The sequence below is a fragment of the Macaca fascicularis genome, chromosome 17, assembly GCF_037993035.2.
Source record: "Macaca fascicularis isolate 582-1 chromosome 17, T2T-MFA8v1.1".
Lineage (NCBI taxonomy): Eukaryota > Metazoa > Chordata > Mammalia > Primates > Cercopithecidae > Macaca > Macaca fascicularis.
The window spans coordinates 68028416-68042277 of record NC_088391.1 but is presented as its reverse complement, the minus strand read 5'-3'; the positions used below and the strand labels follow the sequence as shown (position 1 = coordinate 68042277).

The following is a 13862-nucleotide window of genomic DNA, read 5'->3' as shown; positions in this document are numbered from 1 at the left end:
ATACTGGTGAAAAAAAAGAACTATGATTGGAATGTGACATAACTAATGTGATACAATATTAACGTAACGCAACCCATGCTCATCATGTTTACTGAATTGGTTTAATGTATTTTGCTGATCATTTATACCGTTCACTCAACTTTAAATAAATGGGCCTGTATTTGACTTATTTGTTTTTCTTTGATAATTATCACTGTCTTTCTTAGAACTTCCTATTGTTCCTCATCATCTAGTCACTGAGAGACCTAAAAAAATGTTGTAGTTCAGGTAAATCCACATTCTTATGCTAGTAGAGACTTTGTACAGTTTGATTCAGTGATCTGACAGCTGGCATGCCCTTAAAAAATACCAAACAAACAACACTGGCATTTCCCCACATTGAATTCATTTTATTATAGAAACAGAGTCTCACTCTCATCCAGACTGGAGTGCACTGGTGACATCATAGGTCACTGTAACCTCCTACTCCTGGGCTCCAGCCGTCCTCCCGATTCAGCCTCCTGAGTAGTAGCCGGGATTACACCAAGCCTGTCTAATTTTTTAAATTATTACTCTTTTATTTTTTTGTAGAGACAGAGTCTGGACATATTGCCCAGGCTGGTCTCCAATTCTTGACCACAAACAATCATTCTGTCTTGGCCTCCCAAAATATTGGGATAACAGGTATAAGTCTGTACCACTCCTGGCCTCACAATGAACTTCGGTGTAACTTTATACATGGCTTCCCAGCTCAATTTCTTGGGAAAATGGGAAGAACGGAGAGCTCCCTGGGCACCGCTGCTTTTCAGTCTCTTACACATGGGTCTGAGTGTTCTAAGACACCTTTGAATGGAAAATTAATTTCTCTCTTTTTTTTGGAGGTGTAGAGAGGAATGGCGCATGATTCAACTTATGATATTGTACCTAAGAATATTTCTAACTTTAAGAAAACCCAGTATCAAAAAATCCAAACTTTAAGTCAACTAGGTAGCAGTTACACACAAAGATGCCTTGATTTACAAAAGGATTCACCAGAGGTTTTCTTTTCAGCAGCTTTGTAATCCTTTACTTTCCCCACTGTGTTTCAAAAGCTATTTACAAATTTCAGGACTCTATTTCATAAAGCAAATGTCGTTTTTAAAATGTAATAACTCTAATGATAAAAGTCACTTTACAAACATATTGGGAAATACAAATTTTGAAAAATAAAAATCATCTGCAATCCCAGCGTTAATACTGTCACTATTCTGGTACAATTCCTTGGCATCTTTTAAGCACCACTTAGGCACACCGATGCGCGGGTCTTCAGAGACTGTAACCCCTCGGTTTCAGGCATCGGGGCGGCCACCCACGGGCCGCGGTCCCTAGCAGGCTCCGGGGGGACTCCTTCCTTTCTTTTTTCTGCTCCACCTCCCTAAACCTTCCCGTTTCAGCCACAGACAGTCTCTTCCACATAAAGCTAGCTCCAGCCCTCCCACATTCGGTCTCAAAACAACAAAAAAAATCCCCTTCAAGCGGGAGTCACATCTACGGCAGGAAAGCAGAAGACCGTCCCACAGCGGGGAGGCAGGGGAGGCCGCAGCGCGCGCTCCCGCTTGGGCGCGGCCCCACTCCCGCCGGGCTCCGCCCCGCCCCGCCCCCTCCCCGCCCCCTCGGGCCGGGACGCGCCGGTGAAGCGCGCGGCCGCGAGCCCTGGGCGCCATTTTAGACTCGCTGTCTGTAGCAGAGGCGCAGGAAGCATACGCGGTGGCAGCCGCTCGCTGAGGTAGTCTGTCGCGGCGCCGGGGGTCCCTGAACAAGGCGCAGACAGCGTGGGACTGGGAAGGAAAGCTTCTCTCTGGGCAGCCAGAGCCGCAAAGGTGGAGCCGCGTTGGCGCCCTCCGCGGGACCAGCGCCTCGGATGCGGGAGAAGCGCGGGGGGCCGCGGGAGCGCGAAGCGGGGGGCCAGGGGCGCCTCATGTGAGAGCCGCGGGACCTGCGGCCGCCGCCGTCCCCGGAGCACGGGGTGGTGTGTGGGGGAAGCCGCCCCCGGCAGCAGGTAACGGCGGAGGGACAGGGCCGAGCCCTGTTGCGACGGCGGGGCCGGGGAGGGACCGCGGACCGTCTGTGGGCGGGCCGAGGGGGCGCGGGGGCCGGGGCGCGAGCTGGCAGCTCCTCAGGAGTGCCGGGCGTGGCGCGGGGCGCGGCACCCAGACCTTGGAGCTTGCTTGGGGGCGTTTCCCCGCTGTGCTTGCTTCCAAACATGTCAACAAGGCGTGGTGCGTGTGCGGCGGCCGCCTGCAGCGTGCCCGCGACGCCGCCGCTCCGGGGCTAGCCGCGGCTCCTGCCTGGCTTTATGACCCTTGGCGCGGGCTGGGGACAGGCACCGTGGAACTTGCACTGTGTGGGGCTCTCCCGGCGTCGGCTACGCCGGTGCTGGGAGCTTGAGCAATGAGGCACTGAAATGTCAAAGTGCCCAGGGTGGGGCGCATGAGAAATGTCAGGGGAAGCCAATCGGGAGGTGGCGCAGGGAGGATGGGACGCCCCCGCCGCTTAGCCAGGCGAAAAACTTGGTCAACTTGAGCGGCTGCGCTCCTGCCTTTGGCGTGGGCAGTCCTTTAGGTGGAGTTGCAGACAGGGATCAGGAAGCAGCCGAGTATCTCCAAGCTGAGAGGTGGGAGAGATCATTTTTATTTCGTCGTTGCTAATGTCCAGTTGAGTGACCCAGATGTTTTAATTAGAATCCTCCTTTTCTAACTTGAAAAAAAAAGTAACTTAGTTTCTGTTATCTCTGAAATATTTATAAAAGTACCATCAACTATCAGTTTATCTCTATGACCTGTGGACACATTTTCGCCACCGTGTGCTCTCTAAACATTTAGTTGTGAGTTAACCTCTTTATAGTGTTTTACTGTATTTCAGCCGAAGAATGGATAGTAGTTTGATATTAGTGAAAGCAGAACAGAAAGGAACTGTGATGCCAAAATAGGCTTTTTAGAGTTAACTACAAATGGGCATTTAAAATTACTGCATGGCCAGTGTAAAAGTGCCTAATACAATGATGGACACAGCTAGCTGTTCACTTCTGGTCTTGATCTAATGATGAAGTTGACTGCTTCTTTCAAAGTTTTTTCTTTTTTTAAGACAGGGACTCACTTTGTCACCCAGGCTGGAGTGCAATGGCGCGATCTTGGCTCTAGCGATTCTCCCACCCCAAGCTCCCTAGTAACTGAGACTACAGGCGTGGGCCAGCATGCCCTGCTAATTTTTGTATTTTTTGTAGAGACGGGTTTCATCGTGTTGCCCATGCTGGTCTCGAACTGCAGAGCTCAAGCGATCCGCCTGCCTTCTCCTCCCACAGTGCTGGGATTACAGGCGTGGCCCACGGTGCCCACCTCAAAGTTTATGGAACATAGAGTTAGCTCACTAACTCCTTGTGCTGCTCAGCTAGCCTGTGGTCTTTCCTCAATAGTTTGCTATTTAGCAATTTGTAGTCGTATCAGTCCCTCACCAAAAGCTCTGGTGGCCTAAGTTGCATTATTTGGGGCCTAGAAACTTTGCAGGAAATTAAACTGCCAGAGTCCTGAAGAGGCCTAGTTTTGGTGCTCTAGATTTCTAGAATCTAGAAAGTCTTATTGACGTTTTATAGTACAGCTTGGTCCTCCACACTTCTGTTGAAAGATAAGAGGTGTTTTCACTTTGACAAAAATAGGAATTATAGGGTCCATTGATGTAAATTATTTGCAGGCTGGAAGATGCTCTGAGATGTTTAATTTTCTGTATAGCAGAGTTTCATGTGTAAATAGATTTAATAAGATACTATTAAAGTAGTGTAAATTTTTTCATACATAAAGGAAACCAACTTGGAAAATTGACATGTAAAATTTTTATTAAGTGTCCACTGACTCCTGTTATTTTCATGCAAAAATGAGGATAGTCCAGAGGCTGTTTTTATTGGAATTTGGCCTTAGATTTTTTTCCATTGCTTATTGCACTGTAATTGTGACATAAACATATTACATAGGACAGTTTACAGACTTAATTCAGCTATTTGTAAACTGGTAAGTGCTTAAAATATGCTTTGGTGATCATATAGTGTTTTTATATCTAGATCAAGAGATACTGTCCCTTAGTGTTGCATACTGTTAAAAAAAATTTTTGTCAACTTCTTTAACCTGAACTTGGAAAGGTATTTAAGTACATTTTATTTAAAACAGTACTATAATAGACAAAAGAAAGTTTCTATTTTTAGGACCAGCAAGGTATTTATTAGCAAAGATTATTATGTGAATAAGGCTACCTTTTTATACATGTATATATCCATATACTCTCAAGTAAAATGAATCATTCCGTCTTTAAGTTGTCTAGTTCTGGTTTTAGAAGATTGTTCTCCAGAAACAGGCAATCAGTATTCTATAATAAGGTGTAGAAATCACGAAGACTGTCATTCTTTTTTGAATCTCTGTATCTCAAAATTGTGAGTAGTTTTAGGTGGTCAGAAGAGAAATTATAAGCTCTGGATAGCAAACACTTTGTTCTTTGACCCAAATTTTATATACTAAAATTAAAATAAGCCTTCAGGGTAAGTTAAAGCAGAAAAATGGGTCATAATGACAGTGTTATCTCAACCTCTAGTGAGGGATTATTATTAGGAGAGACAATATTAAAGATTACAATGTAGATTATACACTTTTCTCTAAACTTATAAAAAAAATCTATTCTCAGAGTTACACATAATTTCCAGTCTTCCATCAAACTACCTTCTTGCTGTCACCTCTGTCATTCTGTGTTCTTGTTCTCTCCCTGATCAGTGGGGTATGTGTAATATATTTTATTTACATAGTTGAGAATAGGAGCAGTGAAGAATGGGCAGTTGATTGCACATATGCTAAGACGTCTTAGACTGACTTTCATGGCATTAAGGTCAGAGGCCTCTGCCATTCTCTTTTTACTCTCCAGCCCTCAATCCTCTTTCACAAGTTTTTCGAGGTACTGGATGGAGAAAGTGCAGAAACATCTCTTTCACAGTAATGCATATGCATATCCTTCATCTCACACAGGAATGAGAAATTCTTTTATGCTGATAGGCCAGAAGAGAGTTGGAACAACAAGCCATCTTTCTGAAAGGTTGTCACCCCAAGTTTAGGTCAAAACCACTACCCTGCCGGAACTGTTCTCTAGAAACAAAAGTATTACAGGCTGTAAACTAAATAACTACCAGTGAGTGGTCTGCAGCCATTTACTTTAGAGCCTGCTGTACGTTTCCAACAAACAAATCAAAACAAGACCTTTTAAAAAATCCAATTACACAGTAATGCATTGATAGTAAAAGAAATGTGTAAAACATAAAAAGGGAAAAGATGTTTGCAAGAAAAAAAATTACCTGTGATCTGCCATCTACTGTTAGTTACTATAATAATTCAGTGAGTCTGCTTCCAGGGTGTGTTTTCTGGTACACAAGCTTGCTTGCTCTCTCTCTCTCGCTCTCTCTTTCTCTCTCTCTCTCTCTCTCTCTCACATACACACACACACACACACACACACACACACACACACACACACACACACACACAATCTCTCGCTCTCCCCCCCCTTCTCTTCCTCTCCCTCTCTTGATTTTAAAGCAAAAATAGAGTCGGGTGTGGTGGTGCATGCAGATACTCTGGAGGCTGAGGTGGAAGGATTGCTTGATCTCAGGAGGGCAAGGCTGCAGTGAGCCATGATTGTGCCACTGCACTCCAGCCTGGGTGACAGAGCGAGACCCCATCTTGAATGAATGAGTGAACACAATGAATGAATGAACGAATCATTCTCTGCCTTCTGGGTGGTAACCCCGGTTTTTAGCGTGTTGTATACTTTAATGTCGTTAATGCTGGACTGCTTTCCTATACAACAGTCATATCTCCCCTTTGAAAAACCTTAATAATATTGCATTTCTCACAGAAACCCTATGTTTTATTAAACTCATTTTGCAAATTGAAGCACAGGAATATCAAGTAATTTGCTCAAAGCCACATAGCCAGTGAGAGGTAGAGCCAGAATTCAAACCCAAGGAGCTTGGTTCCAGAGCCTATTCTCTTTAACCATAAAACTGTTTTGCCATGAAAAAACTATCTTTCAAAGAAACTAATGGAATGAAAGTGCTAAGAATACATAGAATAAACAAATAGGTATAATTCAGAAACACAACTTGGGGAAAACAGTGCAGTAGTAAGTGATGTGTTTGAAGAAGCAGCTACATTCCAAACCAAACAATTCATAGCTGGGGTGGTTTTGCTTATTTTAGGCAGAGTTAGAAATGTCTGGCAGGTAACACATAGCCCAGTGCCTGTCTGTGGTAGGGGGTGGTTTCAGGAAGAAACTGTTCCACCTCAGATCATCAGGCATTAAGAGTCTCATAAGGAGCACACAACCTAGATCCCTCACATGGACGGTTCACAATAAGGTTCGCACTCCTATGAGAATCTAATGTAGCTGCTGATCCGACAGGAGGAGTTCAGGCTGTAAAGCTTGATCACTTCCTGCTATGGGGCCCAGTTCTGGTCCTTGGACCAGAACCACAGGACCCCTGTATAGACTATTAAATGTGGAACATCTGTTGGCTACTTAATTAACATCCTCTCTGGAGGTTCTTGAGACCCTGGTCGGCCTCAAATTCAAGAACGAATATCCTTAGATGACTTTTAAGAAACCTTTACAAAGTATCACTGTAGGTTCCCTTTTATATTCATTTAGTTAAGTTGACCACAACTTTTGAAATATAAATTGTTAGTGTAGTTTCAAAACCATAATAATCTTTCTCCCATGTAGTATATTATACTGTATATTATACTGATAAATGTAAATGTTTAAAAACATATGCCAAAAAAGTATAAAATTTATAAACCATTGTTGGCTTTCATTGGCATTTTTCAAAATAGTTTGTTTTGGTAGTCTTGAATTACTGATCCAGTTTTTCCTGCATATTTGTGTTTGTGTATATAAACACACATCTCAGTGACAGAAGAATGAATTTTGAGTTTATTTCTATTCAAAAGTTGAGTAGGAAAAAAACTGATGCATTTTTCGGAATAGGATGAAACGAGGAGGAAGAGATAGTGACCGTAATTCATCAGAAGAAGGAACTACAGAGAAATCCAAGAAACTGAGGACTACAAATGAGCATTCTCAGACTTGTGATTGGGGTAATCTCCTTCAGGACATTATTCTCCAAGTATTTAAGTATTTGCCTCTTCTTGACCGGGCTCATGCTTCACAAGTTTGCCGCAACTGGAACCAGGTATTTCACATGCCTGACTTGTGGAGATGTTTTGAATTTGAACTGAATCAGCCAGCTACATCTTACTTGAAAGCTACCCATCCAGAGCTGATCAAACAGATAATTAAAAGACATTCAAACCATCTACAATATGTCAGCTTCAAGGTAATATTTTAAATCCTTCTTTTAAAAAATAAGTATTTTTAGTGGCTTTTGTTTCCTAAACCGGTACATCTTCTCATGCCTTTAAAATATTTGCTTTTTCAGGGAAAATGCTTAAAAATTTAGAATTATTGTATACCTTAGAAGCTGTCACAAAATAATTATTATATTTGATGGAGCTAAATTACTGTTAATTATTAATCATTTCTTAAAACAGCAAAAGCAGCCACTAAATAAGCATAAGTCATTGATAAAGCTGTGAATTACATTGAATTATTGTGAACAATTTTGAGGAAAAAGAAATATAAAATAAAAATTGCGCGATTATAATTGAGTAGAACTTAATTGCTATTTCTGTCTAACAGGAACTTAGTGTTACTTACTGATGACTTTTTGAAATGGGATCTTCAAATGAAAAGGAAGCTTAGAAACTTTATGTAGAAGATTTAGATGTATATATTTTAGAAAGAAATAGAAAAAGGTACATGGAAGAATGCCAAAGGGAACTGTTTATTTCTTTTTGTTGCTGGAAGGAAGGTATTGGAAATCATGCAGTGATGAGATAAGTGGGTGGCTTTTTGAGATATCCAGAATAATTTAAGATATCATAGCTGGATGTGCGCACTTGTAGTCTGATAGTCCCACCTTCTCAGGAGGCTGAGGCGGAAAGATTGCATGAGCCCAGGAGTTTGAGGTTGCGGTGAACTATGATTGTGCGGCTGTACTCCAGCCTTGGTGACAGAGCGAGACCTTGTCTCTGTTTAAAATAAAAAATTACAGTGGTTTGTGTGAGGCTTGTCATGTTTTGTTTGGGTAATGAATAAGGAAATATGGGCATGTTTACTGAATCTTTAAACACCAGATTTTGTGGTGATAAATAACTTATTGAAAAAAAACAATGCATGAATACTTGATTTACCTGGATGTAGCAATTGCTGAACAGTCCAGGCTAAACCTAGGCAAAACAATAGTTCTTAACCCAGAGCTTCTGGCCATAACTAAAATCTTGTCTTCCCTTGAAGAAGGTGATTTCCTCTTAGATGGAGATTACCTGCTTATTCTCCCATGTGTGTCCAAGGAGGAGGAGAGAATTGGTGATGGGAATGGTTGGATATGTTTTCACCTTTTTTCCCAGAAAAACGCACAAAGGCACTTAGGCCACTGATTGCCAGGTTTTACAAATAAAAATGTAAGATGAGTATTTAAATTTGAATTTCAGATAATCAATAATTTTTAGTATAGTTACATCCCGTTTAATGTTTGGGACATCTTTAATACTAAAAAAAATCTGCTGTTTACCTGAAATTTAATTGGATGTCTAGTATATTATCTTGCGATCCTACCTGGGGGTAAGGGTAGGGGGATCAAACAAAAATTCAGGACTCATCCCCATACCCCCAGGGGAGAAGGCTGAAGAGGTTTCTGTTTGGTTTTAGTTATCTTTGAGTTGTCTAAGAGTGTTCTAATGGTAAATCACATACAAAGATGCGTATAATACATTCCTCTGATAGGTCTTAAAGTCCAGTTCCACCTAGTAGATTTGCTGGGTCATTTTTATTCTTTTACAGCCCTGTGATATAATTCAGGTGTATCTAGTATAACCCTCATAAAATCATTTGTGCAAAAGTTTAACATTTTTATTAGGGTTTTTTTTTGTTTTTTCACCTGAGGAAATAATTTCTGATTTACAAAAAAGAGTCACATCACAGGATTCTTCTGGGCTCTCCTGATAGTCTTCACCAATTGTAGACCAAGGAGGCTTATAGTTAGAATATTTAGTCTAGAAGAGAGGTTCTCTAACTTTATGTGCATCAAAATCACCTGGAGGGCTTGACCCCCCCCGCCCCCCCCAACAGTTTCTGATTCAGATGGTCTGGGTTAGATATCAACATTTGTTCCCATTCAAGTTCCCAGGTGATGTTGATTCTGCTGGTCCAGGGACCACGTATTATCTATAAGTAGCTCTGAAACTAATATAATTAGCACATTAGTTTTACCATCCACTCAACATTTTTGGGATAAAGTACTGTATCTGAATCTGGAAATTAATAATATCCTTTTAACTATTGTTTTAAGGTGCTTCCCAGGAAACAACTAACTTTTTGATGGATGAACTCCTTTTTACATCCTTGAGGGATTTTTTGGCCCTATTATCCTTCCCTTAGGAAATGTCTTTGCAGAAGTATGTGTGAGAATAGCTATCTCTTATTTAGTTTAGATTTTCATGCCTGACTGGTCCAGTACACTCATTTTACTTCACATTCATCTTTCCATTGATAACATTAATGATGAATCCCAGGTTGTGATACACATGTACATTTTGAGTAAATACTCAGTTTCTAGTGCATACCATAGAGCCTGTATTTACATCTATTATGTGATCCACTACCAAATATATAATTATTTTTTAAAGACTATAAATTGATTTACTCCATTAGTTTATATAGTCACTTTGGAATAAATCAGTGTAAAAGCCAACATTAAATATGTCTCTTATAATGAAAGCTAGGTCTTGTCTTGACAATTGCCCTTCTACTTTTTCAGAGAGACTCAGAAAAGGTTAAAGTTGGAGGTGAGGGTGGAGGGTGGATGATTGAAAGAATGTTCTTTAAGTTATAATGCAATAAACTAGTAATGATACTTCTATGAAATGAATATGTGTACAGAGAAATATAAATATATACATGAGTAATCTTGAAGTCTGGGTATTTGGGGAAAAAAGTAAAAAGACAATATAATGTACATGAGTAATGGTGTTTCTTAGGTGGACAGCAGCAAGGAATCAGCTGAAGCAGCTTGTGATATACTATCGCAACTTGTGAATTGCTCTTTAAAAACACTTGGACTTATTTCAACTGCTCGACCAAGCTTTATGGATTTACCAAAGGTATCTGGTCTTCTTGTTTTATTTTCTATTACTGAGAAATCCGGTGAAAGTCTAACCTTTTTTTTTTTGTATTGACAGTGTGAGTATAAGGAAAGTAATATATATACATAATGGAAAATCAGTTACTATTTACAATGAAAAGAAATAGTATTTTTTAAGCTTTTTTTTTTAAATCACCGTACTTCTAAATTGGTATGGTTAAAGAAATTTAGACAGGCGTCTATAGGAAGTACTCAAAGAAATTCAGTAAGTAAAACAGAGTCAACCATATTAGAAAAAAAGGGACACATAGATACTCATTTTGGGGCTTCCAGAGCAGATTGGTGAAGTTAGAATCAAAAGTAGAGAGTGCCAGTATTGAGAGCAGGTCTAACTTATAAAATCTTTTGGCAAATGTTCTGTAAAGATTTAATCTTGACCAAGGTTAGTATCAGCACAGTTTAGATTAATTTACAGACTTAAAGACATCCTTTATTTGGGGGAAAAGTTAACATATATTCATATATATATTCTAACGTGATCCTGCACATAATCAGAGATCGTGTCTCTCTCACAACTATTCTCTTAAAATACAAAAATAATAAGGGTACATTTTTAGAAAGGTGGTAAAGGTGTCTGAGTATGTTAGCTAATGGTTAGTAGGTTAGTCTCCAACAATAATTGATAAGTTTTTTCCCCAGAAGACACTGAAAACTAAAATACGGACATCCTTTTAGGTACCTGGTAACATACTGGGATGATTGAGGAGGGAATATAACTGAATTGAATATATAACCCAAGTGGTGGTTTCAGTAGAATGTCTGTACCAAATAAATCACCAGTTGATGTCAAAGTCTTGATTTTGAAATATTTTCATTACATATGTATATTTTGAGATAAAATGTTTTTCTTCATGTATAAAATAAGGGAAATGGGCAGGAGAATCTAATTTTTTTTTTTTTTTGAGACGGAGTCTTGCTCTGTTGCCTAGGCTGGAGTGCGGTGGCCAGATCTCAGCTCACTGCAAGCTCCGCCTCCCGGGTTTATGCCATTCTCCTGCCTCAGCCTCCTGAGTAGCTGGGACTACAGATGCCCGCCACCTCGCCCGGCTGGTTTTTTGTATTTTTTTAGTAGAGACGGGGTTCCACCGTGTTAGCCAGGATGGTCTCGATCTCCTGACCTCGTGATCCGCCCGTCTTGGCCTCCCAAAGTGCTGGGATTACAGGCTTGAGCCACCGCGCCTGGCCCTAATTATCTTAATATTTTAAGATCCTAAGTACAGAAGTTAGATCAGCATGGTACTCCGACTTAATGTGTAAAAATCTTCTGAATAGCCTCCTAAATTTTGGATTTGTATCCCTTTTTCAAATTCGGGGTGATTCTAAGTCTCCTCTTCCTGTGAGCAGTCCAGGTGATTCTGATTAAGATGGTTAAGGAAACTCACTCTAAGAAATACGGGTTACATGGTATAGCGCCACCTTCAAGCTTCAAATGGGAAATGAAACAATCTGAATTGATTTTTAGTGTACCTACCATAGCTAAAATACAAATGTACCTACTGACTCATATAGTATATTTAAAAATACCATATTAAAAGATATGTTGAACATAAGTTTTCTTTTTTTTTTCTTACCATTATGCTTATATCTAGTACTAATTTGGGAACCATGAATGGAGCTAATGGAAAGAATGCTTCTTATTAAGTGAGTCTAGGATACTTAATACTGTTTTTCTTTTTCTTTTTTTTTTTTTTTCCGTTTATGGCTTTGGTAGAAGATTGAAATAGGGCATTGCAATATTTTGGAAATCTTGAGAGAACTGAAGACAACATAGAAGAAATGTTTTTGACTAGAGCTAAATTGGGGAAATGGAAAAAGACGTCAGTGATGCAGTCATTAGATTGCAAATGAAATATGTTTGTACAAGATATAATTGAGTTTGATATGAAAATATTAGGAGAAAGATGTTAACATTTAAGTAAATAGTTACTTAATCAAAATCTAAGTAGTTAACCAGTTGTTTAATCACAGTAGGGAAAAAGTAAATTAGGGAATTATGACCAAGAAGACAGTGTTTTGGTTGGGTGTGGTGGCTCACAGCTATAATCTGAGCACTTTGGGAAGCCGAGGCAGGAGGTTCCGTTGTGGCCAAGAGTTTGAGATCAGCCTGGGCAGCATAGCAAGACCCGTCTCTACAAAAAAAAAAAGTTAGCTGTGCGTGGTGGCTCACACCTGTAGTCCTAGCTACCAGGGAGGATGAAACAGGATTGCTTAAGTTCAGGATTTCAAGGTTGTAATGAGCTAAGGAGGTGCCACTGCATTCCAGCCTGCGTGACAAGAACAATACTCTGTCTCAAAAAAAAAAAAAAAAAAGTAATGTTTCATTATACTTTCTTGGCTCTTAGCCTGCCCTCATCCTTTTTCACTCCTGTAGAGAATTTGTAAAGCTAACTGGAGCATGAAGTTGGTTTTGTAGAGAGGAATATGTTGGACCATGTATTAGCCTGCCTTTACTCTCCTAGATTCTTTGCCTAATGGTTTCAACTCATATCTTAGCTCCAACTGAGAGCTGCATACTTTGAGAATGCTTTAATTCCTGTTTGCCTACATTGATTCCTTTAGGTCATATTCTGTCCAACAGATACATACGTGTGTATGTGTTTATACACACATATGTACGTACATATATACATATATATGATACATGATGAATGATTTCATTGGTGCTTTTGTGGATCAAAATACATTAAAATAGAAGACTTGAAAATATTGTAGATAACATTTTGAAGGAATTTTAAACTTGGAATTTTAAGTATGATTTTGATTGTTTTAGAATCAAAATTTCTATGAGTTTTCATATCTCAAATGAGTCTCAGATTTTAAATAGATTATTAATTTTTAATGATGGTGTTAATAGTTACTGTTTAGTGGGCATACCTATCAAACAGAAAAGAAATGCAGTTTAGTGTTATAAAACACTAGGGTTTCCAGATACGGCAAAGTGAAGTATCTGAGAGAGATTCTCATCCCTGGTTCCAGAATTCCTCTTTTTACTTACCAGTGGTTTCTCCAATTTAGAGACACTTATTCTGAGGCTTGAAATGTTTTTTTCCCCTACACATAAATAGGCTCTTCTCAAAGATAACAGATAGTCACCTCTTTTGCCATACTCCCAATAACAGAGTGAAGGGGTGCCACCCCTAAAACATTTACAAAATATTAATGTCATTGTGACTCAGATAAACTGTAGTACTAGGAAACCCCTCAATTCTCATTCCTAAAAATTGAAATAATTTTTTTTTTTTTTTGCTTTTCAGTCTCACTTTATCTCTGCACTGACAGTTGTGTTTGTAAACTCCAAATCCCTGTCTTCGCTTAAGATAGATGATACTCCAGTAGATGATCCATCTCTCAAAGTACTAGTGGCCAACAACAGTGATACACTCAAGCTGTTGAAAATGAGCAGCTGTCCTCATGTCTCTCCAGCAGGTATGTTGTGTTTTTTGCTAGACACATTTTCGTAAAATGCATTGGTATGTTCATCAAATTAGAAAAAACTATGATCATTAACCTTAAAGGTGGATTGATACGACTGCTTCATCTCTTTAAAATATTTTTA

The 13862-nt window shown here is 39.7% G+C and overlaps 1 protein-coding gene across 6 annotated transcripts in view; it reads left to right on the top strand.

Moving 5' to 3' along the window:
* Nucleotides 1-1677: 1677 nt before the first annotated feature.
* Nucleotides 1678-13862, top strand: part of FBXL3 (F-box and leucine rich repeat protein 3) — a 34795-nt gene continuing 22610 nt past the window's right edge. For 3 of the 6 annotated variants that reach the window (XM_074021204.1, XM_074021206.1, XM_005586034.5), the window contains exons 1-4: nt 1678-2017; nt 7033-7381; nt 10143-10265; nt 13561-13732. In XM_074021204.1, the coding sequence (XP_073877305.1) occupies nt 7034-7381; nt 10143-10265; nt 13561-13732 (643 nt within the window). In that variant the 5' untranslated portion in view covers nt 1678-2017; nt 7033. The remainder of the gene's footprint in view (nt 2018-7032; nt 7382-10142; nt 10266-13560; nt 13733-13862) is intronic. The other 3 variants (XM_074021205.1, XM_005586035.5, XM_074021203.1) reach the window with 2 other exon arrangements.